Here is a 27,998-nt window from a genome sequence, read left to right on the forward strand (position 1 = left end):
GTTTGGAAAAAATGCAGGGATGCCCTGCAACCTATTTTAAAAGTGAGTCCGCTCCCAGAGGCTTCCAGGAAAGGTAATTCATCCCCTCTTTTTGCCCCCAAAAAGGATAAAGGCAGCAGTGTGTGTGTGTGGGGGGGGGGTGTCAGCTAAAAAAATGCCCCAAGGTTTGGATCCAGATAGGGGGCCACTCCTTACCCATTTTTACACAGACCCAGGGTTGGCAAAATCAAGGTAGGCCTATTTTCTGTATGTTCACTGAAGGCACACAGATGTGAAATGCAGCAGAAACCTTTATTTACTCCCATTCACTCATTTCTGGCTATTCAAGAGAGAGGCAACACAGATTTGTGTTTTTATTGTGTGCAGGGGGGAAAATGTTTGAAAGTGGTACCAACCAAAGAAAGACCACAAAAAAGGGTTTGAGGGCTGAACACTCTCCTGTATGTGCTTGGGTTCTTTGGATACAGCAGCAGGAAAGCAGGAACTGGACGGAAAAGGCTCAGGCCAAGAGAAGGCGATCCAGAGGTCAGATGTGGACAGGAGAGTTGGCAAGGGGAGAGCCAAGAGATCCGGCTGCTTTCCCCCAGGTGACAGTGAAGGACCCTGGGGGCATGGCAGCCTTCCTCAGATACTCCTGCTTCCCTGCCCTACTTCTTCCACTCGTTCTTGGCATAGTCCCACTTGGCCGAGAAGCCCTGCACGGGGTTAATGTGCATGTCCAGCATGCGCTGGAGTTGCTTTGCCTTCCACTCATCCTCCAGTGTGTGTGGCTTGGGTGGAAACACTGTGGGCACAAGAAAGGACATAAGAGAGAGAGATGGTGGGTGAGGAGGAGAGCAGGGAGAATAGCAATAGCAAGTATATTTCTATACCACTTATCAGTGTAAGGACTCCCTAAGCGGATGACAAAGTAAGCTAATTTCTCCCAACAATTTGGGGACTCATTTTAGTGACCTCCTCAGAAGGATGCAAGCCTGAGTCGAGCCTGAGCCATTTAGCTGGTATTGAACTCACAACCTTATGGTTTGTGAGTGACTGGCTGCAGTACAGGCATTTAACCACTGTGCCACCAGGGCTCCTTAACCAAAGTAGGTCAAGGGAAAGGTGCCCTCCTTCCTTTTCTGGGACTCGGGGTCAGTCACTGCTTTGCAAACTTGGGGTGCCTTTTCCACCACGATCGTTCTCACAATCAGACTGGAGGAGGAATCGTACTGGTGGCTATTTGCAATCCATTCCATTGGTGGAACACAGCATCAACACTGCCTCAGTGACAGATCTTGGGAAAGTACCCTTTTTTCTTTGTACTGCAACCACCAGATTCCCATAGTGTGCCTGTACAAGCTGTCCCAGGATCCAATTTTTTGTTGTTGCCTTCCAAGTCAACTCTTGACTTGCAATGACCCTGGTCAGGGTTTTCTTGCCAAGCTTTAGTCACAAGAGGTTTCTGCCTGCCTTCCCCTGAGGCTGAGAGAGAGCGGTGTGTCCAAGCTCCGTCTCCCAGTGTGTTTCAAAACCTGAGCAAGAACTCAAACCCTGTCCATGCAGGGTCCTAGCCCAGCATTCAAACCACTACACCCCACTATCCCCACTGAACCAGATTAGCTTGAAACCAGATTTATAGGGATGGAAACCTGTTCCTCTACCCCAGAATTGGTGGGCAGCAGGGCCCCTGCGGGGATCCAGCATGGAAATCTACTGGGGACTTTGGACAAGTCACACTCAGTTTTAAAGGAAGGCAAAAGCAATCCTGCTCTGAACAAATCTTGGCAAGAAAACCCTGTGATCAGTTTGGCTTGGAGTCACCATAAGTCAGAAGTGACTTGAAGGCACACTACAACAACAAAGTTGGGGTTCTTTCTGGGGTTCTTTCCTAGTCCTAGAAATCCTCTTTGCAAGAACCCACTGAACAGGCTCAATCCTGTTTAAATTTCAAAATCAGATCAGGTATGTCCAGAATTGCATAAAGGCTTTTTGTGTAATTGTTTTAAAGGTCACCCAGTAGATTTCCATGGTCTTTTGTATCCAGGACTCCCAAAGTCCTAGTCCAACAGTTAAGCTGCCAGACTGCAGTAGGCTTTCAAGATTTATTCAGAGGAACTTTACCCTTGCCTTCCTCTGAGGCTGAGAGAGTATGACTTGCCCAAGGTCACCTAGCAGATTTCCAGGGCTGAGCAGATATCTGAACCCTGGTCTCTGGGAGCCCAACATGTACGCCACACTGGCTTTTCCTGGAATACTGCACAGGGTATGATCCCATTGACACACCTGCGAGTTGCCCACCTTCCAAGGAAGCTGCCTGTTGGGTCTCTGAGTCATCACAGAAAGGTAAGGCACTGCACTTAGGATGGAAAAATGAAATCCATAGATATAGGATGGGGGACACCTGGCTTAACAAGACTACGTGTAAAGGTGATCTAGGAGACCACAAGTTGGACACGAGTCAACAGCGCGATGCAGCAGCTAAAAAGGCCAATGTGATTTTAGGTTTCATCAATAGAAGTATATTGTCTAGAAAGGGAACTAATAGTGCCACTCTTTTGCTTTGGTCAGGCCCCACCTGGAATAATGATGTGTCCAGTTCTGAGCTCCAGAATTCAAAAAGGACATTGAGAAACTGCAGTGTGTCCAGAGGAGGGTGACTAAAATGGTGAAGGGTCTGGAAACTGTGCCCTATGAGGAAAGACTCAGGGAGCTGGGGATGTTTAGCCTGGAGAAGAGAAGGTTAGCAGGTGATATGATAGCCTTGTCTAAATATTTGAAGGGATGCCATATTGAGGAGGGAGCAAGCTTGTTTTCTGCTGCTTCAGAGAACAGGATACAGAACAATGGATGCAAGCTCCAGGAAAAGAAATTCCAGCTCAATATTAGGAGGAACACCCTGAGAGTAAGGGCTGTTCAACAGAGGAAGACTCTCCCTCAGAAAGTGATGGAGATCTTTAAACAGAGGCTGGATGGCCATCTCTCAGCTATGCTTTACTGAGAGACCCTGCATGGCAGAAGGGGGTTAGAGTGGATGGCCCTTGCAGTCTCTTCCAACTCTAGGATTCTAGGATTCTATCACTGCTCTGGACTTCCCTTGGAGTTGGAAATCCTAAGTATTAGAAACTCCCAAAAGTCTTTTCATCACTTCTGAAAATATACAATTCTATGAAAAGTAAACTCCTTCTCCCCAATGGAAGGAAAGGTGGCAGGGAAGAGTATAGCGTACCTTCCATTTTAATTCAGAAGGGAAGGAAAATGTGTCTTAGCTTTGAGAAACCTGGATAATGCTGCCCTAGAATTACCTGGCACGAACACCGGCTCTAGCGTCCACATGACTAATGCATGATGTGCAGTGGTTACAGTGATGCTGATGGACGGGGGTGTGTGTGTGTGTGTGTGTGTGTGTGTGAACTTGATTGGCCCAGCCTTGGGCAAGTCCCCATTGCTTCGAGGTGGAAAGCCAAAACCTTGAGCTCAGGTGTTGAGATTAAGGAATTATCAAATTAGAACCTCTTTACTGGGCTGTGCCCTATAGGACCCTGCAGCAAAAACAACTGGTGAAAATCAGGGCTATATGGGCATTTCCCCTCTAAGTAAGAATTCTGCCTTCCCAAAGGACATTTTCCTTCACCTTTCCAGATCTCCAGCATCGCAGTGACTTAAAACTTCAGCTGAGCATTTAGAAATGCAGTTTAGGCTTCCAAAGAAAAAAGACTGGGAACACAGGCAAATGCAACATTACCAAAGGGATGGGAATACTGCAAATAGAAAAATTCTAGGTGTGAACAATTTTCAGGATCTCTCTGGAATGCTAGAAATGTAAGAATTGAAGGAAAATTTCATTGGGATGGGCAGAATTATTACATGTAGGCCAATATCTTCATTTCCCTTCTCCTAGTCACATACTCTCAGCCTCAGGAGAAGGCAAGGGCAAACCTCCTCTGAACAAACCTTGCCAAAAAAAACCCATGGTAGGTTTGCCATCAGTCGGAAACAACGAAGTCACAAAACAAGAACAACAGCTATGTCCCTGGTGAAAACTAAGGGTTTGGGAAAATAACTTGTTTTTTCAACTCCAGGTCCCAGAATCCCCAGCAAGCATGCTGGCTGGAGGATGCTGTGAGTTGGGATCCCGAAAGAGGCCTTGCTCAAAACATGCAAAAATAATGGCCTTTTCTTTGGTTATTATTAAGTCACACTGGTTGTCAAAAGGGGTGGAAGAATGATGTGCACACACTGGAATCAGGATTCTAATCCAGATTAGAAGGGTTGAGTTCAGAGGTTGGTTATTCTGGGCTAACTGGAGCAGCAGAGAACAAGGAGGTAAGTGGGGGACATGTGCATCATGGTGGTGAGTCAGCTGCCCATGAGCCAGGATTGACCAATACCCCAAGGTGGAGGGAAGGGGGGCACAGCTCAGCTGCAAAACCCATGCCTTGGATGTAGAAGGTCACTGGCTCTCTCCTGCACGTCTCTTGTTTCAAAGGATCTCGGTAGAACCAGAGTGGCCTAGTGGTTTGAGTGCTAGACCACGACTCTAGAGACCAGGGTTCAATCACCACTCTGCCCTGAAACCCACTGGGTGACCTTGGGCAAGTCACACTTTCTCAGCCTCAGGGGAAAGCAATGGAAACCCTCCTCTCAACAAATCTCGCCAAGAAAACCATAAGATGACTTGAAGGCACACAACACATACAACAAGCAGGTCTTGGGAAAGACCTCAGGGAAGGGGGGGGGGATGCTGCCGTTTTGGCCTACTACTCCAAAATCCTGGCTGGGGCCTCTGGGGAATTGAAATAAATAAACTAAAAAGAGCAAAATTTTCCAGCTCTAAGACTTTGGTAAATTGCTGATAGATATAGTAAAAGTCACCATGGTGTAATGGTTTGAGCATTGAATTACAGTTCTAGAGGACAGGGTTTGGATCCCTGCTCAGTCATGGAAACCCACTGGGTGACCTTGGGCAAGTCACACTCTCTCAGCCTCAGAGGAAGGCAAGGGCAAACACTTTTTGGAGAAATCTGGCCAAGAAAAGTTAGGGTTGCCCTAAGCTGGAAATAACTTGAAGGCACTCAGCAGGCGAGCATCATCCATCCCTTCAGATGTTGGTGAACTGCAGCTTCCACTGTTGGCTATGACTGCTGGGAATTGCAGTCCAAAAACATGGACAGGGCCACATGATTCCTGTCCCTTGTCTTGACAGACTAGGTCTACATTGGAGGGGGAAGGCATCATGCAGCCCTTTGGATGTTGTTGGGTTGCAGTTCCCAGTAACCCCAGCAGGCAGCACTGAGGCATGCTGGGTGTTGCAATCAAACAACAACTCAAGGCACCTACAAGATCCACACCCCCAACCTAAAGTAACCTCACAGGAGTGGAGCAGGAGTGAATATTCCTGCACATTACTTCGAACATCCAGTAAACCAGACCTTTGAACCCAACAGGAGACCAGGAGAGGGCAGAGGGCCACCCCAGTGCAGGTGCAAAGTACATTGAATTTCACATGGAGCTTGAGCCTCTACAGCCCAGTGTACATGTGTATACTCTTAGTCCCATCTCCAAGACATCTCATTATGTATATGCAGATATTTCAAAATCCAAAATATTCCAAAATCCAAAACCCAAGCATTTTGGATAAAGGAGACTCAACCTGTACTTATTAAACCTGAGCATGCCTTCTACTCATGCATGGCACAACACTTATCACATATAACTGCTTCTTAATCAGTTCTTCTTTTTTCTTTTGGATTGCAACTCTCAGAATCCCCCCTCCAGCATGCTGGCGTTGCAATCCGAAAGAAAGAAAGAAAGAAAGAAAGAAAGAAAGAAAGAAAGAAGTTCCTCAGACTTTGCACTTGCCCTATGAGAATTGTGACTGCCTTGCCAAGTTTCTAGTTGCATTTCAGACACCCAGATTCTACCCACAGGCAAATCCTGCATCAAGGCAGAGTGACCAGATATCCTCCTTTTCCAGGACATGCCCACCTTTCCCAGGACATTTCAACTTTCTGTCCAGGAGGGATTTCAAAATCTCCTCCATTTTGTACATGACTAAGGAGCATGACTTTTTAGTTATATTAGTGTTTTTAGCTTTTATTCGGTAACGTCCTAATTTTTTCTTCACTGGCCTGCGTTTTGTGGTGCCTTCTCCTCATTTATGGTTATGACATCTGGACCTCATTCTCACTTACAAAAAAATGTTTGTGATCTGAATCGATGGATCGATTCAACAGCAGAGCATGGTTCCCATTACATTTGCCCCGACTGCATTTTTTTCATTGTAAAATAATCCACTTGTGGTTCACATTCATGAATGAATTGGTTCAAAATGGACCCATTCCAGCCAGACGAAAGGCAAATTTAAATCGATTCTGATCCGCATCTAGTTCACACTTGCACAGAATCGATTTATCCAAAAAGACCCGGAAACATCAGCATCAAAGAGACGCGGGTTAAATGGGTCCAGTGCATGGCTGTCTCTCTCTGAATTGCTTCAGCGAATCGACTCAAATGACTAAGGGTCATTTGAACTGGTTCAAACTGATTTGTGATCCGGTTTAAAAGATAGTGAGAATCAGGCCCTAGTCACCTTGAATCAAAGGAATTCTGCAAGCTGCTTATTGCCCTCAAGAGAATTCTGCAAGCTGCATCTCTGCAGTGCAAACTTAGGAAGAGTTCGTGTGCCTTTCCAGATTTATCTCTGTGTTCTTCAATGGGCTGTTTCCAACCATGTCGAAGGTCTGCAAAGCACCAGGCAAGCCCAGCAAAGAGGAAAATCCCAGAGGCTCCCATTGCTGTAAAGCCAGGGGGATTGGATTGGCCTTTCTCCTCCTTTGCCAGCACACTGTTCTCTCGCCCTTCCCACCTCCACACCCCTGGCTTGGCAGATGGGCTGTTATTGCAAAAATCCCAGAAAACAACTCTGGGCACATCAGACCAGTGCAAAGGCAAACAAGCGGTCCCTTTGTTCCTCCTCCCCAGCCTGATGTTTGGGAGTGCAAGCTGACATGTCTGGCTGGGGGGAGTTGTTTACACCCCAAAGGTCCAGGAACAACATCAGCTGTGGGCCAGAGGCCTGGACTGGGCTGGAAGCGCTCTCTGCTGGAAAGCATCTTCCGATGCAAGCAGCATCCCTAGGCCTGCAAAATCCAGCTCTGGAGGATGGATGGATCAGGGCAGCTCTTCAGTTCTTCTCAACTGACTGCTGTCCCCAGCATCCCTTGTCCTTGCCGATGTTGGCTAAGGCTGCTGGGAGCTGCAGTATGGAAGGGCTACCCCTGTTTGGGAGTTTAAATCTTCCGGCAGGCCGTCCCTGAATAATGCATTCGGTCACCCCACTGATATGGGCCATCATTTTGATCACGCCCTATTGATTATCTAACATGTCTCGATTGGTTTTAATTAATGGTTTTAATTATTTAATTTATATTTCATTATTGTTATATTAGAAATTATGTTATATATGTAAGGAGGGAGGGGAGGGTGGTTTATTTATACTGCATGAATTTATTAGAGTTGTATTGGATGTATTGGGTTTTATTATTGTAGTATTGCACTGTATCTTTGTGATTGTAAGCCGCCTTGATCCTATGGGAAGAGATGGCATATAAATAAAATTTATTGTTGTTGTTGTTGTTGTTGTTGTTGTTGTTAGTCCAGCTGTCCCCACCTGGTGACCAGACACCCTCCTTTGCCCTCCAAGTGTCCAGATTTGGCAGAGATAGTCCAAATCAATCCAGCGCCATCCCACTTTTCTAGCTGCTTTTAAAACATTCCACTTTCTCGCTCCCCCTATAATAATAATAATAATAATAATAAATATTTATTTATATCCCGCCTCTTCCAATTGACCAAGGAGGTGGTTTTACCAGTTTCTTCCTCTGAAATGGCGCCTGCAACACCTGTATTTGTTGGCAGTCTCCCATCCAAGTACTAACCAGGGCTGACCCTGCTTAGCATCCAAGATCAGCTGGGATCTGGTGCCGTGAGGGTATCTAGGCTTGTGTTATATATTGTGTGCATGTGTGCTTTCAAGTCTGCTATGGACCTATGGCGACCCCATGAATTTCCTCAGATTTTCTTGGGCAAGGAATACTCAGAGGTAGTTTTGCTCATCCCTTCCTTTGACATATAGCCTACACTGCCTGCTATCATTTGGTGGTCTCCCATCCAAGTACTAACTAGGGCTGATCCTACTTAGCTTCCTGCTACAGTTCTGGGTGACCAGGTGTCCTCCTTTTCCAGGACATGTCCTACATTTCAATCTTCTGTCCAGGAGGAATTCCAAAATTTCCTCTGTTTTGAACATGACTGAGAAGCATGGATTTATACTTAAGATCGTCTTTTTAGCTTTTATTTTGTAAATTCCGATATTTTTCTTGAATGTCCTACATTTTACAGTGCCTTGTCCTCCTCTTTGGTTATGACATCTGGCCACCCTACAACCGGGCAGCCTAGGATGGCCAAAAGGATCCATCCAGTCATCCGAAGAAGTGGGATGAAGAGCTACAAAAGTGTTGTTGTTGTTGTTCTTGTGTGCCTTCAAGTTGTTTCTGACTTATGATGACCAGGCAATTTTTAATCTTGAATTTTAAACATGAATTTCATATTTAATTATTGTAATATATTGTAATATAAATATTGTATTGTAATATAAATATTACATTGAAGGTGCAGCTTAATATGTGTATTTTATGTAATGATTGTGTTTTAACTATGTTGTAACCTGGCTCGAGCCGTGAGGAGGGGCAGGTAAGAATTATTATTATTATTATTATTATTATTATTATTATTAAAACTAATAATGGAGTTTACTGGGGCTGAGAGTGGAAGCCAAGGAGGAAGTCAATATCCTTTGGATATATCTTGCAAAAAACAAAACCCCAACAACCTTAGAGTTGTGCGCGTGTGTGTGCGCGCGCCTTCACATTGCCTATCTTAACTTGGGGAGACCCCATGAGTTTCTGTTTTCACAGGCAAGAAATACTCAGAGGTGGTTTGCCATTGCCTTGCTCTGAAATATAGCCTACTATAGCACCAGTTAATGGTTTCTCACCCAAGTACTAACCCCTGTTGTTGTTATTGTTGTTGTTGCTGCACTTCAAGTTGTTTCTGACTTAACGATGACCATAGGGAGAACCTATCATGGTGTTGTCTGAGGCTGAGAGCATATGACTTTCCCAAGATCTCCCAGTGGGGTTTCATAGCCAAGCAGAGAAACAAACCCTGATCTCCAGAGTCATAGTCCCACATTCAAACCACAACACCATGTTGTGAATTATTGGTTTGGCTCGACCAGTAGGAAAACCCTAAAAGAGAGACAGTTCGGAAGGAGAAGGAGAGCTGGAGAAGAGTTGCAGCTGTCAGGGATAAGGATTAGCTCTTCACTTTGAACAAGGTAGCAGGATTTGCAGTTATCTCTTTAGAAGGGATCAAAAGGGCAAACTCTTTATAGTGGAATTTCTATGTTGCATTTGCACCAGTTTGGTGCCTTTCATTAGGGCTTTAAGGTTGCATCTAAGGCTGAAATGCTACTGAGCAGAACGGGCAGAACATTCCTACAATCAGTCCCAGGAATGGCACCTCACTGGACACAGGGAACTTTGGGGACAGTGGATATGTTTTCCATTCAGTATATATTTTTTTTAATTTTCATTGAAAAAAATTGGGGCAGGGGACTTACGTTGTGATTGTAATTGCAGTTGGTATCCAGTAACCAGTATCCCTTCGTATCTGCTGGGATTTGGTTCCAGGACCCTCCATGGATACCAAAATCCGAGGATGCTCAAGTCCCATTAAATGCAGTGGCATAGTAAAATCATGTCCCTTGCATAAAATGGAGCCAGTGTGATATAGTGGTTTGAGCATAGGATTATGACTCTGGAAACCAGGGTTTGAATCCTATTCAGTCATGCAAGCCCACTGGGTGACCTTGGGCAAGTCACACTCTCTCAGCCTCAGAGGAAGGCAATGATAAACCCCATCTGAAGAAACCTGACAAGAAAAACCTGTGATTGGTTCGCCTGAGGGTCGCTGTAAGTCAGAACTGACTTGAAGACACAAAGCAACAACAAAGTGGGGTGCAGCTCTCCAAGGTACGCTGGGGGTGGCAATGACATCTGGAAAGTTTGTCCCTAGGCAGGGGTACATCTTCAAAGATTCCTTCCATCCTGGGCCTGGAGCTTGACCTCCTCTCCTTCACCAACTTGTAGAAGAGAGAGGTAATTTGAAGAAACTAAGGATGCCTCTACACTGTAGAAACAATGCAGTTTGACACTATTTCAAATGCTGTAGCTCCATCCTATGGAATCCTGGGATTTGTAGTTTTACAAGATCTTTGGCCTTCTCTGCCAAAGAGTGCTGGTGCTTCACCAAACAACCAATCCCAAGATTCTGCAAAGTGGAGCCATGGCAGTTCAAGTGGTATCAAATTGCATTCTTTCTACAGTGCAGATGCACCCACAGTTGGCATTTCCATCCACAGTGCTGCTATGGAAGACAGATGAGCCCCCCCAAGAAAAGCCAGGAACCCTCAAAGACACCGGCAGGGCTCCCAGACTGTGCGCCTCCCTCCTGCCACCTCTCGGTTTTCATACCAAACATCCGTTGCCACCACACGATTAATCCGGTGACGCCAAAGAAAAAGAAGATGCCTCCCAGCACTGTCTTCCATTCATTGGTGGGCTTGTTCATCTCTGCATAACTCTGGTGGAACTTCAGTCGATACACTGCAAAGCAAAGGGAGACCAGAGGTGTATCCACACTTGCATAATTATAGCACTTTTATACTGCTATAGCTCTGCCCCACAAAATCCTGGGATTTGTTGTTTGGGGAGGGTTTACAATTCTCTACTAATGCAGCAGTGGCTCATGCTGCTGCCACAATGCAGAATTAATGCAGTTTGACACTGCTTTAATCGTCACACCTCCATCTTATGGAATCCTGGGATTTGTAGTTTGTTGCGCATCAGAGGTCTTTGATAGAGAAGGCTAAGTATCTCACAAAACAACAAATTCCAGAATACCATAGCATGGAGCCATGGCACTTAAGGTTGTATCAAACTGCATTAATTCTGCAGTGTAGATGCAGCCTCAGTCTTTGGTCCTCCAGATATTATGGACTTAGCTCCTGGAAGATCACAATAAAAGGTAAGTTTATTTTAATTTGGTTCAAAGATGGGTATAGCTGAGTTCTGGTGCTGAACATGCTGGATGTTGTTCAGTCTGTTCACACCAGAACCAGGATTTGGGCCATGCATTGTCCAGACTCCCCACTGAGGTGATGCATGGAGGCTAGTTTATTTGGCCTGTGGAGGCAGGACCTTAGGTCTAATCTGCACTGCAGAAATAATGCAGCTTGATACAGCTTTAACTGTCATGGCTCAATGCTATGAAACTCTAGGATTTGTAGTTTATTGTGGCACCAGAGCTCTTGACAGAGAAGTCTAAATATCTCACAAAACAACAAATACCTGAATCCAATAGTATGGAGCCATGGCAGTTAAAGCAGTGTCAAACTGCATTATTTCTGCAGTGCAGATTAGACCTTAGTTTTAGCCTGACCTACAACTGCCACTTTGATTGACCAGACCTCATCCTGGTTTTCCTCTAGCATCTTCTTTGAGACCAATCCTCTAGAAGTAAAAATTTTCCTGCTCCATCTTGGCATCAATAGACCAGCTCGCTTTTCCCCAACCTCAAACCCTGCCCTCCCCAGTATGTCCCAGTTCTACTTACTATGAAGCCCCACAATTCCATCTTTTGGATTCCTAACATGGATTTCTCCCATGGACACACTTTGCTCCCCAAACAAGAGTGTAGAGGAAATTTCCCTTTTGGACTATAGCTGCTAGAATCTCTCAGCCACCAGCGCACCATGCTAGCTGGAGGATTATGGAAAGTGTGGTCTGAGAAGTAAAATTGCTCAGATCTTCCTGAACATTTGCTCAAGGAACAAATTTGCTCACATGTCCTTACATTGGCCTAGATCTTCCTACATCAAGCAGGCAAGGTGTAAAATTTCATTTACACAATTTTATGTCCTTTCCCTGGAATGGTTCTGACAGCTACTGGGGTCTGCTGATGGTTATCAGTGGGAAAAAGAGACAGAAGAGGAGGCAATTCAAAAGGAGAAGAATAGGCTGGCCAAGGATTTGAGGAGGAAGGAAACCAGAATGTGGGTACCTTCCATTCCTTTCCTCTTGGAGCCCAGTCCGGATGCTTCTTCTACCTCTGACTTGCCCTCCGTTCCTCCTCTCCCCACCAGTAAGCACCAGTTACCCATCCCACAGTATCACCTTACCTGTTCTACTTATATGCAGAACATATTATTAGAAAAGCAGGCTTAGACAAAGAAGGAGGAGGAGTGAAAATAGAGGGAAGGAATATCAACAATCTGAGATACACAGATGACACCATAATACTAGCAGAAAAACCTCACAGACCTGGAACAGCTACTAAGGAAGATCAAGGAAGAAAGTGCAAAGGCAGGCTTACTATTGAACATAAAGGGGAGAAAATGACCATGGAGCATCTACAGAAATTCAAACTAGACAATGAAGAAATAGAAACAGTAAAAGAGTTCTCATATCTGCAATCAAACATTGATAGGAATGCCAGGAAATCAGAAAAAGGTTAAGAAAGGGGAGGGTGCTATGAAAGAACTAGAAAAGATTCTAAAATGCAAAAATATACAACTGAGCATGGAAGTTAGAAGCATACAAACCATTGTATTCCCTATTAATGTATGGATGCAAGACCTGGACAGTTAAGAAAGAAGATAGGAAGAAAATCAATTAATTTGAGATGTGGGGCTGGAGAAGAGAGCTGAGGATCCTGTAGACAGCCAAGAAGACAAACAAATGGGTCCTGGAACAGATCAAGTCAGAAATCTGCCTGGAAGCTAATGTGACAAAGCTGAGGCTGTTGTACTTTGGAGATATCATGAGAAGGTATGAATCTGGAAAAATCAATAATCCTAGAAAAGGTGGAGGGATGTAGAAAGAGAGAAAGACATCATGCTAGATGGATGGACTTTATTAAGGAGGTCATGGGTATGACTTTGCAGGACCTGAGGAGAACCGTAGAGGACAAGAATTTTGGAGATGTCTCATCTATAGGGTCGTCATGGTCGAGATTGACTCAAGGGCAGTTAACAGCAAAAACAAATGTCACATAAGCCAAATATAACTCATCATACCAAAATATGATCTGAACAACAAACCAGCAGAATTTAAGGACAAGGTAAAAAACAAATTTGCCCTCTTAAACATAATGGACTGGGAACCAGAAGAATTACGGACAGAAGTTAGGGATATGACAAAGGAAGAATGCAGCAAGACACTTATGGAGGCCAAAAAGAAAGAGAAGACACAGTGGATAACAGATGAAACACTCCACACAATGAAGGGAAGAAGGAAAGCAAAGGAAAAGGGAGACAGGAACAAAATCAGAACCAGGAATGCAACTGTTCAACAACTAGTCCACAGTCAATGCAAAGAAATAGAAGGAAATAACAAAACAGGGACGATGAGAGATAAGGGAAATAAAAGCACAGCGGAGAAGAACGAGGTGGCCATGAGTCAAAGTCAACTTGAGGGCAGTTAACCACAACAACAAATGTCACAAAACAGGACGCCACTCATTGTGGCTAAAAACAGAGATTGAAGATACAACTTCAGAATTCCATTCTGGTTAGGAATTCTGGGAGCTGCAGCTTTTAAAAATGCTTCCAAATTCTCCCCCCCCCCTCCAAAAAAAAGTTGTTGCTGATGTTGTTTGTGGAGTTGGTCTGGCTCTGCTGGCACTCCACTGCCCTCCGGTTTCTCACAGCCCCGCTGAGTTGGAAGAATATCCCATAACCCAAGATGTTGCTGCAACTTACAGGCCAGTTTCTCCTCATTGCTCAGCTGTGTCCAGGATCCTTTCTCCTTCTCCTTGAGGGCCTTCTGTGTGGCATCCAGCTGCTTGCAGTAAGGGGTGTCCGGAAGCGGGTAGCTGCGTTTATCGTAGTACAGGGGCACCGAGAGATCCTCTTGGGTGGTGACTAGCAAGCGAGAGAGAAACAGGAAAGGGTCAACTCAGCAGGACCTAGGCACAGCTCCAAACCCAACCTAGAGAGTTGGAAAGGACCTCAAAAGGCCATCCATTCCAACCTGTGCCAGTGCAGGAAATTCACTATTGCTACATCCCTAATAGGCGGCTGTCCATATCTCTGCTTCTGTAGCTGCTCACAAGGCAGTCTGTTCTGCCATCACAGAGAGCTTGCACTTTCTCATCTTTCTCAGTCAACTCCTTCTTCATCTAGTGATTTCCAAACTCTGGTCTTCCAGGTGTTTTGGACCTCAGATCCCAGAAATCACAGTCATCTTAGTCAGTGGTCTGGGATTCTGGGAACCAAAGTCCAAAGTACCTGGAATTTGGGAATCACTGAATGTGGTACATTGATGGGAAATGCTGCAATGACGGCCAACACATAACTTAGAACATTCTCGTTTTGGACTATCCAGTACTTCCCATGGGGATGCTATCATCGTTTATTTGTATAGTGCCATAGGTTTACATGGCACATTATAGGTACAATCAATTTAAAACAATTAAATCCTGCCAAAAGTGTACAATCTAAAAATAATAAAATATAAAACTACATAATAACCATAAACAAATTATACCGGTCCTAGGAGCAGAAGTATAAAAAAGGGTTTTTTAAAATTTGGGGCCAATTTAAGGAAGCTATATCATTTGAAAACAATATTAGATAATGTGAAGTCGAAGGCTTTCATGGCCAGCATCCATAATTTTTTGTGGGTTTTTCAGGCTCTGTGGCCATGTTCTAGAAGAGTTTCTTCCTGATGTTTCACGAGCATCTGTGGCTTTGGCATCTTTAGATAAATGGCATCTTTAGATAAATGTGTTGTTGTTGTTGTTGCTGTTGTGTCTTCAAGTAATTTCTGACTTATGGCGACCCTATCATAGGGTTTTCTTGGCAAGTTTCTTCAGAGGAGGCTTCCTAATGCCTCTGAAGCTGAGAGAGTGTGACTTTCCCACGGTCACCCAGTGGGCTGCCATGTCCAAACCAGCTTTCAAACCCTGGTCTTCCAGTGTCCTAGTCCAGCACTCAAACCACTATAGCATGCTGGCCCATTAGATCAATGGTAACCCCAAATTTAGAGCGGATGTATCTTTGAACACAGGCACTGAAGATATAAATGAGTCAGTGTGGCATAGCATTGGACTAGGACTCTGGAGACAAGGGTTCGAATCCCGGCTCAGCCATGGAAACCCACTGGATGACCTTGGGCTAGTCACATGCTCTCAGCTTCAGGGGATGGCAATGGCAAAACCTTTCTGAAGAAACCTGACAAGAAAACCCCATGATCGGTTCGCCTTAGAATTGCCATATGTCGGAAATGATTTGCATGCACACAACAACAACAACAACAACAACAACCAGAGATGCGCTCTACAAAAACATTTCTATTCAACCAGTCCAGGAAGCCCACTGTCTTGGTTTTATCTTTGACTCTTCTCTGTCATGTATCCCTCAGATCCAGACCACAGCCAAGGCTTGTAGATTCTTTTTGTACAATATTGCCAAAATCCGATCTTATCTCTCCGCCTCTTCTGCCAAGATCCTGGTCCATGCCCTAGTGATCTCACGACTCGATTACTGTAACGTCCTCCTGGCTGGGCTTCCTCTTTCTCACCTCCGTCCTTTAATCTCTGTTCAGCGTTCAGCTGCACGCATTATCACTTCCACCCACCGCTCTGACCACATCTCTCCTGTCTTGGCATCCCTTCACTGGCTCCCCCTCCCTTTCCGCATTCAGTATAAGCTCCTGCTGTTGACGTTTAAAGCCCTCCATGGGCTGCCCCTCCTTACTTATCAGACCTTCTTTCTCCTCACCTTCCAACTAGGGCCCTCCGTTCTGGTAGTCAAGGTCTGCTGTCCCAGCCCAGGATTTCCTCTGCCCCATCCCAGATTCGCCCCTTTTCACTCGCTGCCCCTCACTCCTGGAACCTTCTTCCCCCGCGAGCAAGAGCCATCACTTTCTTAACCAGCTTCAAAACGGAGTTGAAGACCATCCTGTTCAGAGAAGCCTTCCCAAGCATTGCATAATTGTCGCTTGCTATTTGATGCTCTTTTCTTGCCTGTTTTATTGAATCATTTCCTGTATTGCTATGTCCTTCCTCCAGTCCATCTCCCCTGATCCAGGCCTCAGAGGTAGAGAAGAACTGTTGGCCCTCATCCCCTTCCCCTTCTCCTTTTGTGTCGTGTCTTTCTAGATTGTAAGCCTGAGGGCAGGGAACCGTCCAATTAAAAAGATTGTATGTACAGCGCTGTGTAAATTTACAGTGCTTTATAAATAAAGGCTAATAATAATAATAATAACAACAACAACAACAACAACAACAACAACAACAATAATGCTGTGTTCATGCCCTCCCAGAAGTTGCTGCACATGTGGGCCATTCTTGAAACCTTCTCTGAAGAAATCCTGCCAAGGCTGCATCCACACTGGAGAAATAACCCGGTTTGGCACCACTTTAACGGCCCTGGCTCAAGGCTATGGAATTCTGGGAGTTGGAGTTTGTTGTGGGGCTCTGCTCTGGGCCCACAACAAACTTCAGCTCCCAGAATTCCATAGCCTTGAGCTAGGGCCGTTAAAGCGGTGCCAAACTGGATTATTTCTCCAGTGTGGATGCAGCCCGAAAAAATCCTAGGATAGTGTTGCCATAAATTGGAATCAATTTGAAGGCACATCACAACAACAACAACAGCAGCACAACAAAGCACCACGTAGTGCTTCACATTTCACATGAGTGCAGATGAATATTTAGAACAGCTTGTAATGACAACCTTTTGTAGGATGGCTGTGCTGTTCTAGTGTTGTTTTAAACTGAAAGAACCATCTTCGTTTTTAAATCACTGGGACTATTGCAGGGCAAAGTAATCCGATATCAAGAAAAGCAGGGTACTTTGGCTATATGTAGGAATAATGCTGTTTGATACTACTTGAAGTACCATGGCTCCATCCTATGGAATAATAGGATTTGTAGTTTTACAGGGTCTTTAGCCTTCCCTTCCAAAGAGTGCTGGTGGCTCACAAAACTACAAAAAGGATACGAAAATGAAAAGAAGGACAGAAAGGGAAGGAAAGTAGGGGGAAAGAAGAAAAAAAGAGGAAGGAAGATGGGAAAGAAAAAAAGAAAAGAAAAATACAGGTGGAAGAAAAGGAAGGATAAGATTGAAAATAGAAAGGATAAAAATATAAAACAAAAGAGCCAAAAATCTATATGCTTTTGCATCAATAATATATAGCAGAAAGGAAGACTATAAACTGTTGTAGAAACACATCATGCATCAAACAATTTGTATTATATAGTAGATAGTATGTTGTATCAGTAAATAATGAAAGATTAATATTCTACTAATTGTAAAGCTTGATGTATTGATTGGAAAGACGATTAAACAACTATTACAAAAAACAAACACACTACAAATCCCAGGATTCTGTAGGATGGAACTATGGTAGTTGAAGTGGTATCAAAATGCATTATTTCTACAGTATAGACCCACCCTGGATTATGCTCCTGGTTATGGGATCGAGGTGTTACAAGCACATCCCTGTTTCCATTTGTGGAATGCTGGGGATAATGGTTATGTGCTGCCTATATTCGAGGCAAGAGACACAATTGCATTTTCACTGTTTTCCTTGTTGCCTTTTGTATTTCTTTGAAGTATATTATTAACCGGGTAGTTTTCCCCCTTAATTATATAGCATTGAAATAGCATTGCTGTCTTTGTCATTTATAGTATCTATAGTTATTACCTTCCCAGTGTGTGACTGTCAGAGCTTGGAAAAGTTACTATCTCTGAGTAGAACTTCCAAAATCTCCCAGGCAGCATTGGGAGTGAGTTAGATAGTCCAAAAAAGGAACTTTTCCAATGTGTGTGTGTACCTATTAATATATTAATATCCATTATATGTCTATGCTATCATAGAATCATAGAGTTGGAAGAGACCACAAGGGCCATCCAGTCCAACCCCATTCTGCCATGCAGGAAATCCAAATCAAAGCATCCCCAACAGATGGCCATCCAGCCTCTGCTTAAAGACCTCCAAGGAAGGAGACTCCACTACACTCTGAGGAAGGAGTTTGTTCCACTGTCGGACAGCCCTTACTGTCAGGAAGTTCTTCCTAATGTTGAGGTGGAATCTCTTTTCCTGTAGCTTGCATCCATTGTTCTGGGTCCTGTTCTCTGGAGCAGCAGAAAACAAGCTTGCTCCCTCCTCAATATGACATCCTTTCACATATTTAAACAGGGCTATCATATCACCTCTTAACCTTCTCTTCTCCAGGCTAAACATCCCCAGCTCCCTAAGTCGTTCCTCATAGGGCATGGTTTCCAGACCTTTCACCATTTTAGTCGCCCTCCTTTGGACACATGGCTCCAGTTTCTCAATGCCCTTTTTGAATTGTGGTGCCCAGAACTGGACACAATATTCCAGGTGGGGCCTGACCAGAGCAGAATACAATGGCACTATTACTTCTCTTGATCTAGACACTATACTTTTATTGATGCAGCCTAAAATTGCATTGGCCTTTTTAGCTGCCGCATTGCACTGTTCACTCATGTTCAACTTGTGGTTTACTTGGACTCCTAGATCCCTTTCACACGTAGTTTCATTCAGCCAGGTGTCACCCATCCTATATCTGTGCATTTTATTTTTCCGCCCTAAGTGCAGTACCTTACATTTTTCTGTGTTGAATTTCATTTTGTTAGCTTTGGCCCAGCTTTCTAGTCTATTCAGGTCATTTTGAATCTTGATCCTGTCCTCTGGGGTATTAGCTATTCCCCCTAATTTGGTGTCATCTGCAAATTTGATAAGTATGCTCCCAATTCTGTCATCCAGGTCATTGATAAAGATGTTGAATAGCCCTGGGCCCAGGACAGAGCCCTGTGGGACCCCACTGGTCACTTCTCTCCAGGATGAAAAGGAGCCATTGTTGAGCACCCTTTGGGTTCGGCCGGTCAACCAATTACAGATCCATGTAACAGTTACTTTGTCTAGCCCACATTTTACAAGCTTGTTTGCAAGAATGTCATGGGAAACCTTGTCAAAGGCCTTACTGAAATCAAGATATACTATATCCACAGCATTCCCTTCATCTACCAAGCTGGTCATTTTATCAAAGAAAGAGATTAGATTTGTCTGGCATGACTTGTTTCTCTGAAACCCATGTTGACTTTTTGTGATTATGGCATTGCCTTCTAGATGTTCACAGACTCTCTGTTTAATGATCTGCTCCAGAATCTTTCCTAGAACTGATGTCAGACTAACTGGACGATAATTGTTGGGATCCTCTTTTTTCCCCTTTTTGAAGATGGGGACAACGTTTGCCCTCCTCCAGTCTGCTGGGATCTCTCCTGTTCTCCAGGAGTTTTCAAAGATTATTGCCAATGGCTCCGATATTACATTTGCCAGTTCTTTTAATACCCTTGGATGGAGTTCATCTGGTCCCGGAGACTTAAATTCATTTAGATTAACAAGGTGTTCCTCTACTATCTCTTTACTTATTCTGTGCTGAAATTCCCCTATTCTGTCCTCTGCTCCATTATCCTCAGGTTGAGCACCCTTTGCCTTTTCTGAGAAGACTGAGGCAAAGAAGGTGTTGAGTAATTCTGCCTTTTCTCTGTCTTCTGTTAGCATTTTGCCATCTTCTCCACGCAGTGGCCCTACCGTTTCCTTCTTCTTCCTCTTGCTGCGGACATATCCAAAAAAGCCCTTTTTATTGTTCTTAACCTCTCTAGCAAGCCTGAGTTCATTCTGCGCTTTAGCTTTTCTGACTTTACCCCTACACATGCCTGCTATTTCTTTGAATTCCTTTTTCGTGATTTCCCCCTTTTTCCATTTCTTATACATGTTCCGTTTCAAACTCAGCTCCATTGAAAGTTCCTTAGTCATCCATCCTGGTTTCTTGAGACACCTCCCGTTTTTCTTTCTCACTGGAACTGTTTGAAATTGTGCCTTCAGTATCTCTCTTTTGAGAAACTCCCATCCGGTCGAACTCCCTTCTCTTTTAGTATTTCTGACCATGGAATCGCCCTCAATACTTCTCTAAGTTTACTGAAATCCGCTCTCCTAAAGTCTAGGATGCGTGTCTGACTCTGCCTGGCTTCTCCTCTCCATTGTATAACAAACTCCAGGAGAACATGGTCGCTTCCACCTAATGATCCCCCCACTTGCACCCCATTAACCAAGTCACCCTTGTTGGTCAGGATCAGATCTAAAATAGCTGACCCCCTTGTTGCCTCTTCCACCTTTTGGACCATGAAATTGTCTTCCAGGCAAGTGAGGAATTTGCTAGACCTTGAGGATTTTTCTGAGTTTGACTTCCAGCAAATATCAGGATAGTTGAAGTCGCCCATCACTACTACATCTCTCTTTTCTGACTGTGTGGTCATCTGTTCTAGAAAGATATCATCCAATTCCTCAGTCTGACTTGGGGGTCTGTAGTAGACTCCCACTGTAACATCCTTGTTGTTTCCCTCCCCTTTAATTCTTATCCAGATGCTGTTCACCTGGCTTCCATGATTGATGTCCAGGATCTCTTCACTGGTGTAAATATCTCTGACATATAGTGCTATTCCTCCTCCTTTCCTGTTTGGCCTATTTCTCTTAATAAGGTTATACCCCTCTATTTCCACATTCCAATCATGAGACTCATCCCACCAGGTTTCAGTGATGCCTATTATATCATATTTGCTTTGTTGTACTAGGAGTTCGAGTTCATCCTGCTTATTTCCCATGCTCTGTGCATTAGTGGAGAGACATCGCAGACCATGGTTCCCTTTTACTTGCTGCCTGTGCAAGTTTTTTTGCCTCCCACTGTTGGGTCCTTGCACTGTTTGCCTTGTTTCCTCTGTGTCAGTTTGACTATTTTCGCCATCCCTTTCGCCTTCCTTAATATTGTCTCCCTTCCCCTCGGAACTCAGTTTAAAGCTCTCCTGATCAAGTTCTTGAGACTGTTGGCAAAAACATTTCTTCCAACTGGCGTGAGATGCAACCCGTCCGTTGCAAGAAGTCCCTCCTCATGGAACCGCAGCCCATGATCGAAGAATCCAAATCCTTCTCGGCGGCACCATCTGCGGAGCCAGTTGTTCACATCTGCTATTTTCCTCTCCCTTCCTGGACTGTACCCTTCAACTGGCAGAAGAGACAAGATGACAACCTGTGCATCCGGAAGGCTCTGGAAGGAGTTATATAGAGCTAGTCTGCTAGCTCCGCCCCTTGTGACTCACAGATGTGACTCACAGAAGCTCCGCCCCTTCAGCAGCAAGCACATGTTCTCAATATGGCTGCCCAGCTGCTCCTCTTCTTCTCCTCTCTCTGGCCGGACTGTTCAAAATGAAGCAACTAGTAATAGACTCAGTCCGGCCAGAGAGAGGAGAAGGAGAGGAGCAGCTGGGCAGCCATATTGAGAACATATGCTTGCTGCTGAAGGGGCGGAGCTTCTGTGAGTCACATCTGTGAGTCACAAGGGGCGGAGCTAGCAGACTAGCTTTATATAATATATAATGAATGCAAGCTCCAGGAAAAGAGATTCCAGCTCAACATTAGGAGGAACTTCCTGACAGTAAGGGCTGTTCGACAGTGGAACAAACTCCTTCCTCAGAGTGTAGTGGAGTCTCCTTCCTTGGAGGTCTTTAAGCAGAGGCTGGATGGCCATCTGTCAGGGATGCTTTGATTTGGATTTCCTGCATGGCAGAATGGGGTTGGACTGGATGGCCCTAGTGGTCTCTTCCAACTCTATGATTCTATGATTCTATATATGAATGAATAGATAGATAGGTACAAATAAATACTGGATGGTTTATAGGTGATAATGTATGTACACAATTGTATTAGATACAGTTGTGTTGTGATATCGTCACCATAGGTCAGAAATGACTTGAAGGCACACAGCAACAGCAACAACAACAAATGCAAACAATTAAAAACAACAACAGCAAGAAAAATAAAAGCCCAGCACATTATACCTTGAATAATGTTTCCCCAAAAGAAATCAAATGTCAAAGGCCTATTGGAATAAAAAGAGTTTTCCAGCTTGCAGAAAGGTAGTAAGGAGAGTATCAGTTACACATGCTTAGTTAGAATCAAAGAATTGTAGAATCATAGAGTTGGAAGAGACCGCAAGGGCCATCCAGTCCAACCCCATTCTGCCATGCAGGAACTCTCAGTCAAAGCATCTTCATTGACCATGATGGCCATCCAAGGAAGGAGACTCAATCACTCTCCAAGGAAGGAGTGTGTCTCACTGTCGAACAGCCCTTACTGTCAGGAAGTTCCTCCAGTCCTAAAGTTGAGCTGGAATCTCTTTTCCTGCAGCTTGCATTCATTGCTCCGGGTCCTTGACTCTGGAGCAACAGAAAACAAGCTTGCTCCCTCCTCAATATGACATCCCTTCAAATACTTAAAGAGGGCTATCACATCACCCCTTAACCTTCTCTTCTCCAGGTTAAACATCCCCAGCTCCCTGAGTCCTTTCCTCATAGGGCTTCATGGATTCCAGACCCTTCACCATTTTAGTTGCCTTCCTTTGGACACGCTCCAGTTTCTCAACGTCCTTTTTGAATTGTGGTGCCCAGAACTGGACACAATATTCCAGGTGGGGGCTGACCAGAGCAGAATAGAGTGGGGCTATTACTTCCCTTGATCTAGACACTTCTATTGATGCAGCCTAAAATCGCATTGGCCTTGTTAGCTGCCGCATCGTACTGTTGACTCATGTTCAACCTGTGGTCTACTAGGACTCCTAGATCCCTTTCAACCAGTTACAAATCCATTTAAGAGTTGTATTGTCTAGTCCACATTTCTCTAGCTTGTTTACAAGAATGTCATGGGGGACCTTGTCAAAGACATACAGTCTTTCAGATAGGTTATCCATAGACACAACTCATCACCCGACAAGTGATATATATTTATCATTCAAACTCTGGGAAACATCTGGGAATTGTTTCATAATTCAGACAACAGGCGATATTTCGCTCAGTTCTTTTCCCACATGGGAAAGCTTACTGTCAGAGAACTCCAAAGAATGGTAGGATCACTGGTCATTCCAACAGAATGGAAGTACTTTGATTTCTTAGGACAGCTTCCTCCAAACCTGGCTTCTTCCAAACATGCAGGACTACAACCACCAGCATGCAGACTCATGTGGTTGGAGCTGTAATCACACATGCCTGCAAGATAACAGGTTTGGAGAAAGCTGCATTAGGAGAAAGGAAGGGGGAAGAAATAGCTGGGACATCTCTTACCATGCCCTCCATGCCCATGAGCCGTTCGGACAGCGGCAGCACCCAGGGCTCCTCTTCTGGTCAAGATCCCCAGGCGCATGGACATCAGCGACAGCATCTGCAAAGTGGAAGCAGAGACATGATCCTATCAAGCAGGTGAGAAGCCATACCAGAGCAAAAGGTAGTCACAGTGGTGGCTTGAAGCATGAACCCCACAGCACTCCATCAGCAGTCTGAAAGGACCATGGGAAAACCAGTGCTCCCATGTGGGAAAATCAATCTACCTGTTGTGTCTCAAAACACAAGTCCTCCACAGCCTCCTGCTTTGGCACAACTCTGAAAGCAGGCGAAAAACACATTTGAGGATGGCTTCTGGTGCCACAAAAAGGAGTTGAGGTCACATGTGGCCCATGGACCATACTTTCCCCTCCCTTGCAATAAATTGTGGTTTGTGCTAACCATGGTTTGTTACTTAAGTCACAAACTGCACCACAGATGATCAAACAAACCATGGTTTGTCCTCCTTGTTTCTGATTTATTTCCCCCCTCCATTCACGCTTTGTCAGATTCTATTTGAGGGTTAGGAAACAATGAAGGAAACAAGCCAGAGAGAAATGAGGTGGGAGGCATATGCCCTAACAAGCCATAGTTTAAGCAAACCAGGTTGTGTGAGCCAAGAACAAAGCATGGGTTCACACTGTGTTCAGGGATGCTTTACAGATTGTAGCTTTTTAGCTGCAGTGAATTTGCACATCACAAGCCAGATTTTGGGAAACTACACCATGGCTTGTTGTGACCTATATAAGAGCAAACAGAGCCTAAATAGTGGCCATGAAGGGTGTCAAGAAAGAGTTGCTACAATCAGACTAGTTGACTGGTAAATGTGTGATGTCCCTTTGCTTCCTTGGTTGCCATCTGTCACCATCCATCTCACCTCTTCAGCCAGTGCTTGGCTATGGCTACATCCATACTGTCGAAATAATGCAATTTGATACTGCTTTAACTGCCATGCCTCAATGCTATGGAATCTGGGGTTTGTCATTTTGTGAGATATTTAGCTTACTCTGTCAGAGAGTTCTTGTGCCACAACAAACTACAAATCCCAAGGTTCCATAGCATTGAGCCATGGCAGTTAAAGCGATGTCAAACTGCATTATTTCTGCAGTGCGGATGAAGCCTATGGTAGTGCATCCCATCCTTTTTCTCTGCCTGTGGCTCCCGGTTTGCCTCTGAATGTGGCAGACAACAACAACAACAACAACAATTGTGGTTTGTTGTGGTATCCAGAGCTGTCTGAGAGAGAAGCCTAAATATCTCACGTAACTACTGTCCCCAGAATGCCATGCCATAGCAGGTAAAGTCTAGTCAAACGGGATTATTTCTGCAGTGTGGAAGGAAGCTTTACCCATCGCAGAGCTTGGGATTGTACTTTTTAATAAGTAATTAGTTTCCATTAGCTGCTACAGTGTTTGAACAGCCATCCCTTGTTGTTAATTTTTACAGTATTGGGGGGGAAAGTAACCCCATCTTCTTGCTTTTCTGTTACTTTCCATTACAGTACTTTTTAAAGAGGGAAATAAAACCCCTCCAACTCACTATTAAAAGAGGAAATTTCTCACTTTTTAAAGAGGAAAAATACAAATGGACAACATAAAACATGGAAATGTTTGTGAAGTGTAACATTTGAAAATAACTAGTTACATCAATAATGTAAGTTCACTTTTACTCATTATAATGCTTTTGAAATTGGGTTCCGTTTCCGAAAAGTAACTAGCTATAAGTAGCTACATTACTTGTAACATTACTTCCAAGTTCTTCTCCATATATAGCTCCTTTCCAGATCTAGAAGAAATGACTTTTCAAACTCCAACTCCCAGCATCCTGATTAGCTATGTTGCTTGGGGGATTTAGAGAAGCTGAGCTGGGAATCGAACCCTGATCTCCAGATCTGAAGTCCAATGCTCAAACCACTATGCTATACTGGCTTTCTTCCTCACTACTACTACTACTACTTCTATTTATTTATTTAGATCTTATTCTGCCCCCCCCCCAAAAAAAATGGGACTCAAAACAGCTTATGATTCATAAGAATGCTATTAAGTTAGCATTAAAATAGAACTGTTACAGTATGAAAATACATCAAAATACAAAGATACAGCTGTGTTAATCTGTAGAATCAGTATGTGAAGAGATTTTGTTGCCAACTTCTTCCTTTCAGTCAGTCTCAAAGGTGCGACAGTATGAAAACAGATCACTCAGTAAATGAATAACATGCAATTTTATTTTGCCATCTTGACCATACTCTGCTATTTTTTGGCCCTAGTTTTCATCTGTGAAATGCTGGAGGGAATGCATTGTTTGTGCAAGGAGATGGTGACATCTCTCTATTGTTCTCTCTCTCTTTCTCTCTCTCTCACACACACACACAGAGACACACACAAACACACAACCAGTCCAGTTTTTGAAACGTCCCATGTCCCCCACCAGTCCTGGATGGAAGCAGCTTCTTTCACTGGGGCTACATGGAAGGCACAATGGTTTGAGTGTTGGACCACGACTCTAGAGAACAGAGTTCGAATCCTGGCTCATCCCTGAAACTCACTGGGTGACCTTGGGCAAGTCACACCCTCTCAGCCTCAGAGGATGGCAACGGCACACTCCCCTCTGAAGAAACGTACCCATATAACTCCATGAAAGGTTTGCCTTAGGGTCACCATAAGTTGGAAACGACTTGAAGGCACGCAAAAACAAACAGAGAAGGGAGGTATGTACATGACCTGATCAGGGACACTTGGCCAGGTTAGGCATCCTCTTTGGGGACACACTGCAAGTGCCACCCAGGTGCTCATGCTACCAGCTGGACCCTTCCCATGGATGCAGAGATTCCCAGGGCTTCTGCTAGCTGCCCTCCAGACATGTGGACTGCAGTCTCCATCATCCTATTGGCTTTTGCTGGCTGAATATGATGGAGACTGCAGTCCAACACATCTGGAGGGCCCCAGGGACACAGAAGACTGCTCTGCAGCAACCATCAGAAGGCCTGGGGGTCCATAGACACTCTCTCCCAAGTCATCTAGGCCTGAAGCAGGAAATATTTCACATGGGACTGTCTATCCTGGATCAGAATAATGCTGAGAGCATGCTGACCCCAGAGAGTCATATGTGCCAAGGAAACTCAGAAGCAAAGGAAGTGTGTGTGTGTGTGTGTGAGAGAGAGAGAGAGAGAGAGAGAGAGAGAGAGAAATCCCTTGTTTAGTCTTAGCATATGATATGCGGTTGTTATTGTTCTTGGCCTTCAAGTCATTTCCAATTTATAGCGACCCTAAGACGAACCCTATAATGGGAATTTCTTGGCAAGTTTCTTCAGAAGGGTTTTGCCATTGCCATCCTCTAAGGCTGAGAGTGTGACTTGCCCAAAGTTACCCACTGGGTTTCCACGGCTGAGCTAGGATTTGAACCCTGCTCTCCAGAATCACAGTCCAACACTCAAACCACTACAGCATTTTGGCTTCTCATAGTATGGGGTAGATATTCTCTAAATTCTACTGTCGTGGTGAAATGGTTTGAGTGTTGGACTGAGACTCTGGAAACCAGAGATTCCTGACTTGGCCAAGAGACCCACTGGGTGATTTTGGGCGAGTCACAACCTCTCAGCCTTAGAGAAGGCAATGGCAAACCTCCTCTGAACAAATCTTGCCAAGAAACCTTATGATTGCCTTAGGGTTGCCATAGGTTGGAAAGGAATTGAAGGCACACAACCACAACAACACAAAATTGGACAGCATGACTGTGCCAGAGCCCTAGAGATTTTGGAAGGACCAACAGTTGACTAACCTTTCAGAGTGCCCACCTGAAGTTGCCCACCTCCTGCCCAGCCTTGCCCATAAAATGCCAAGGGCCCCACCTCCCTCTTGGTCCTCCAGTGTCCCAGCTTCATCTGGGCCTGGCTGACTGCCACTGAAATCTAAGCAAGGTGGCCACCAGCTGGACAAATGTCCTCTCTGACCTCTAGCCATGCCAAGTCAGGCAGAGGGGCTGGAATAGCCTGAGGCAAATAATACCCACCATGGAGGCATTAAGGGGGACATAGGAGCGAGCCGAGGCAAGACTGGAAACCGCTTGTGAAATGCTAGATCCCTCTGTTTGACTGTGTGTGGGTTTGCATGCAAGTAGAATTGGGGGTGCCACGGAAGGCAAGCACAGAAGCCGGCATGGCCATCCAAGAAAAGCAAGAGCAGAACTTTGATTCCTATTTCCCTCACTTCTTGCTCTTGAAAGTCAGTTTGCAAGGAAGGGAAATCTGGAGTACAAGAGCAAGTGAAGAAAGTTTGCTGGCACAATTGCTCGATTGCAGAGGGAGCCCAGTGTCCAAGTAAAAGGGGCAAAGCAGAGAGAAAATGGACTCAGAGAAAGGTCCAGCAAAGAGAAGGAAATCTCCCCCTCAGGCCCAGGCCAGTGGCTAACCTTTCTTTCCTCTGACCAGCCCCTGGGGCCAGCTGGAAGTTAGTTTTCCATGCCAGGTGGGCTCCGAGGTTTCAAAGGTCCAGATGCCAAGGCATAACCAGGCCAAGCCAGAGTGGCATGGTTGGGAGAGACAGTGGCACTTACCGTGGGGCCGAGAACAGAGCTGCAGCCGATGTGGGAAATGGAGGAAGCAACAGGCTCCCTTTTGGATCCAGTGAGCGGCTGCCTGGAGGCTGGCAGGCGGCCAAGG

At 44.8% G+C, this 27,998-nt stretch overlaps 1 protein-coding gene across 1 annotated transcript; it reads right to left on the bottom strand.

Annotated features, from left to right (window-relative positions):
* Nucleotides 1-272: 272 nt before the first annotated feature.
* On the bottom strand, nt 273-27,998 carry LOC149315448 (cytochrome c oxidase subunit 4 isoform 1, mitochondrial-like). Its single transcript, XM_089513483.1, has 5 exons — nt 27,893-27,998; nt 23,306-23,402; nt 13,865-14,026; nt 10,578-10,709; nt 273-784 (listed from the first exon to the last, which is right to left on the bottom strand). Exons 2-5 carry the CDS (start codon nt 23,400-23,402, stop codon nt 648-650), a joined length of 528 nt encoding a protein of 175 aa, XP_089369609.1. The 5' UTR covers nt 27,893-27,998; the 3' UTR covers nt 273-647.

Source organism: Sceloporus occidentalis, unplaced genomic scaffold, assembly GCF_023333645.1.
Source record: "Sceloporus occidentalis isolate IW3139 unplaced genomic scaffold, rSceOcc1.0.p SCAF_3, whole genome shotgun sequence".
In the NCBI taxonomy this organism is placed as follows: domain Eukaryota; kingdom Metazoa; phylum Chordata; class Lepidosauria; order Squamata; family Phrynosomatidae; genus Sceloporus; species Sceloporus occidentalis.

What these genes read in the sequence shown, in the direction of transcription:
- LOC149315448 (XM_089513483.1), bottom strand. Translation starts at nt 23,402, where the DNA reads ATGCTGTCGCTGATGTCCATGCGCCTGGGGATCTTGACCAGAAGAGGA. An exon ending in TCATGGGCATGGAGGGCATG is followed by an intron (nt 14,027 to 23,305) that starts GTAAGAGATGTC and finishes CTCGCTTGCTAG; the next exon opens with TCACCACCCAAGAGGATCTC. An exon ending in GTGGTGGCAACGGATGTTTG is followed by an intron (nt 785 to 10,577) that starts GTATGAAAACCG and finishes TTGTGCCCACAG; the next exon opens with TGTTTCCACCCAAGCCACAC.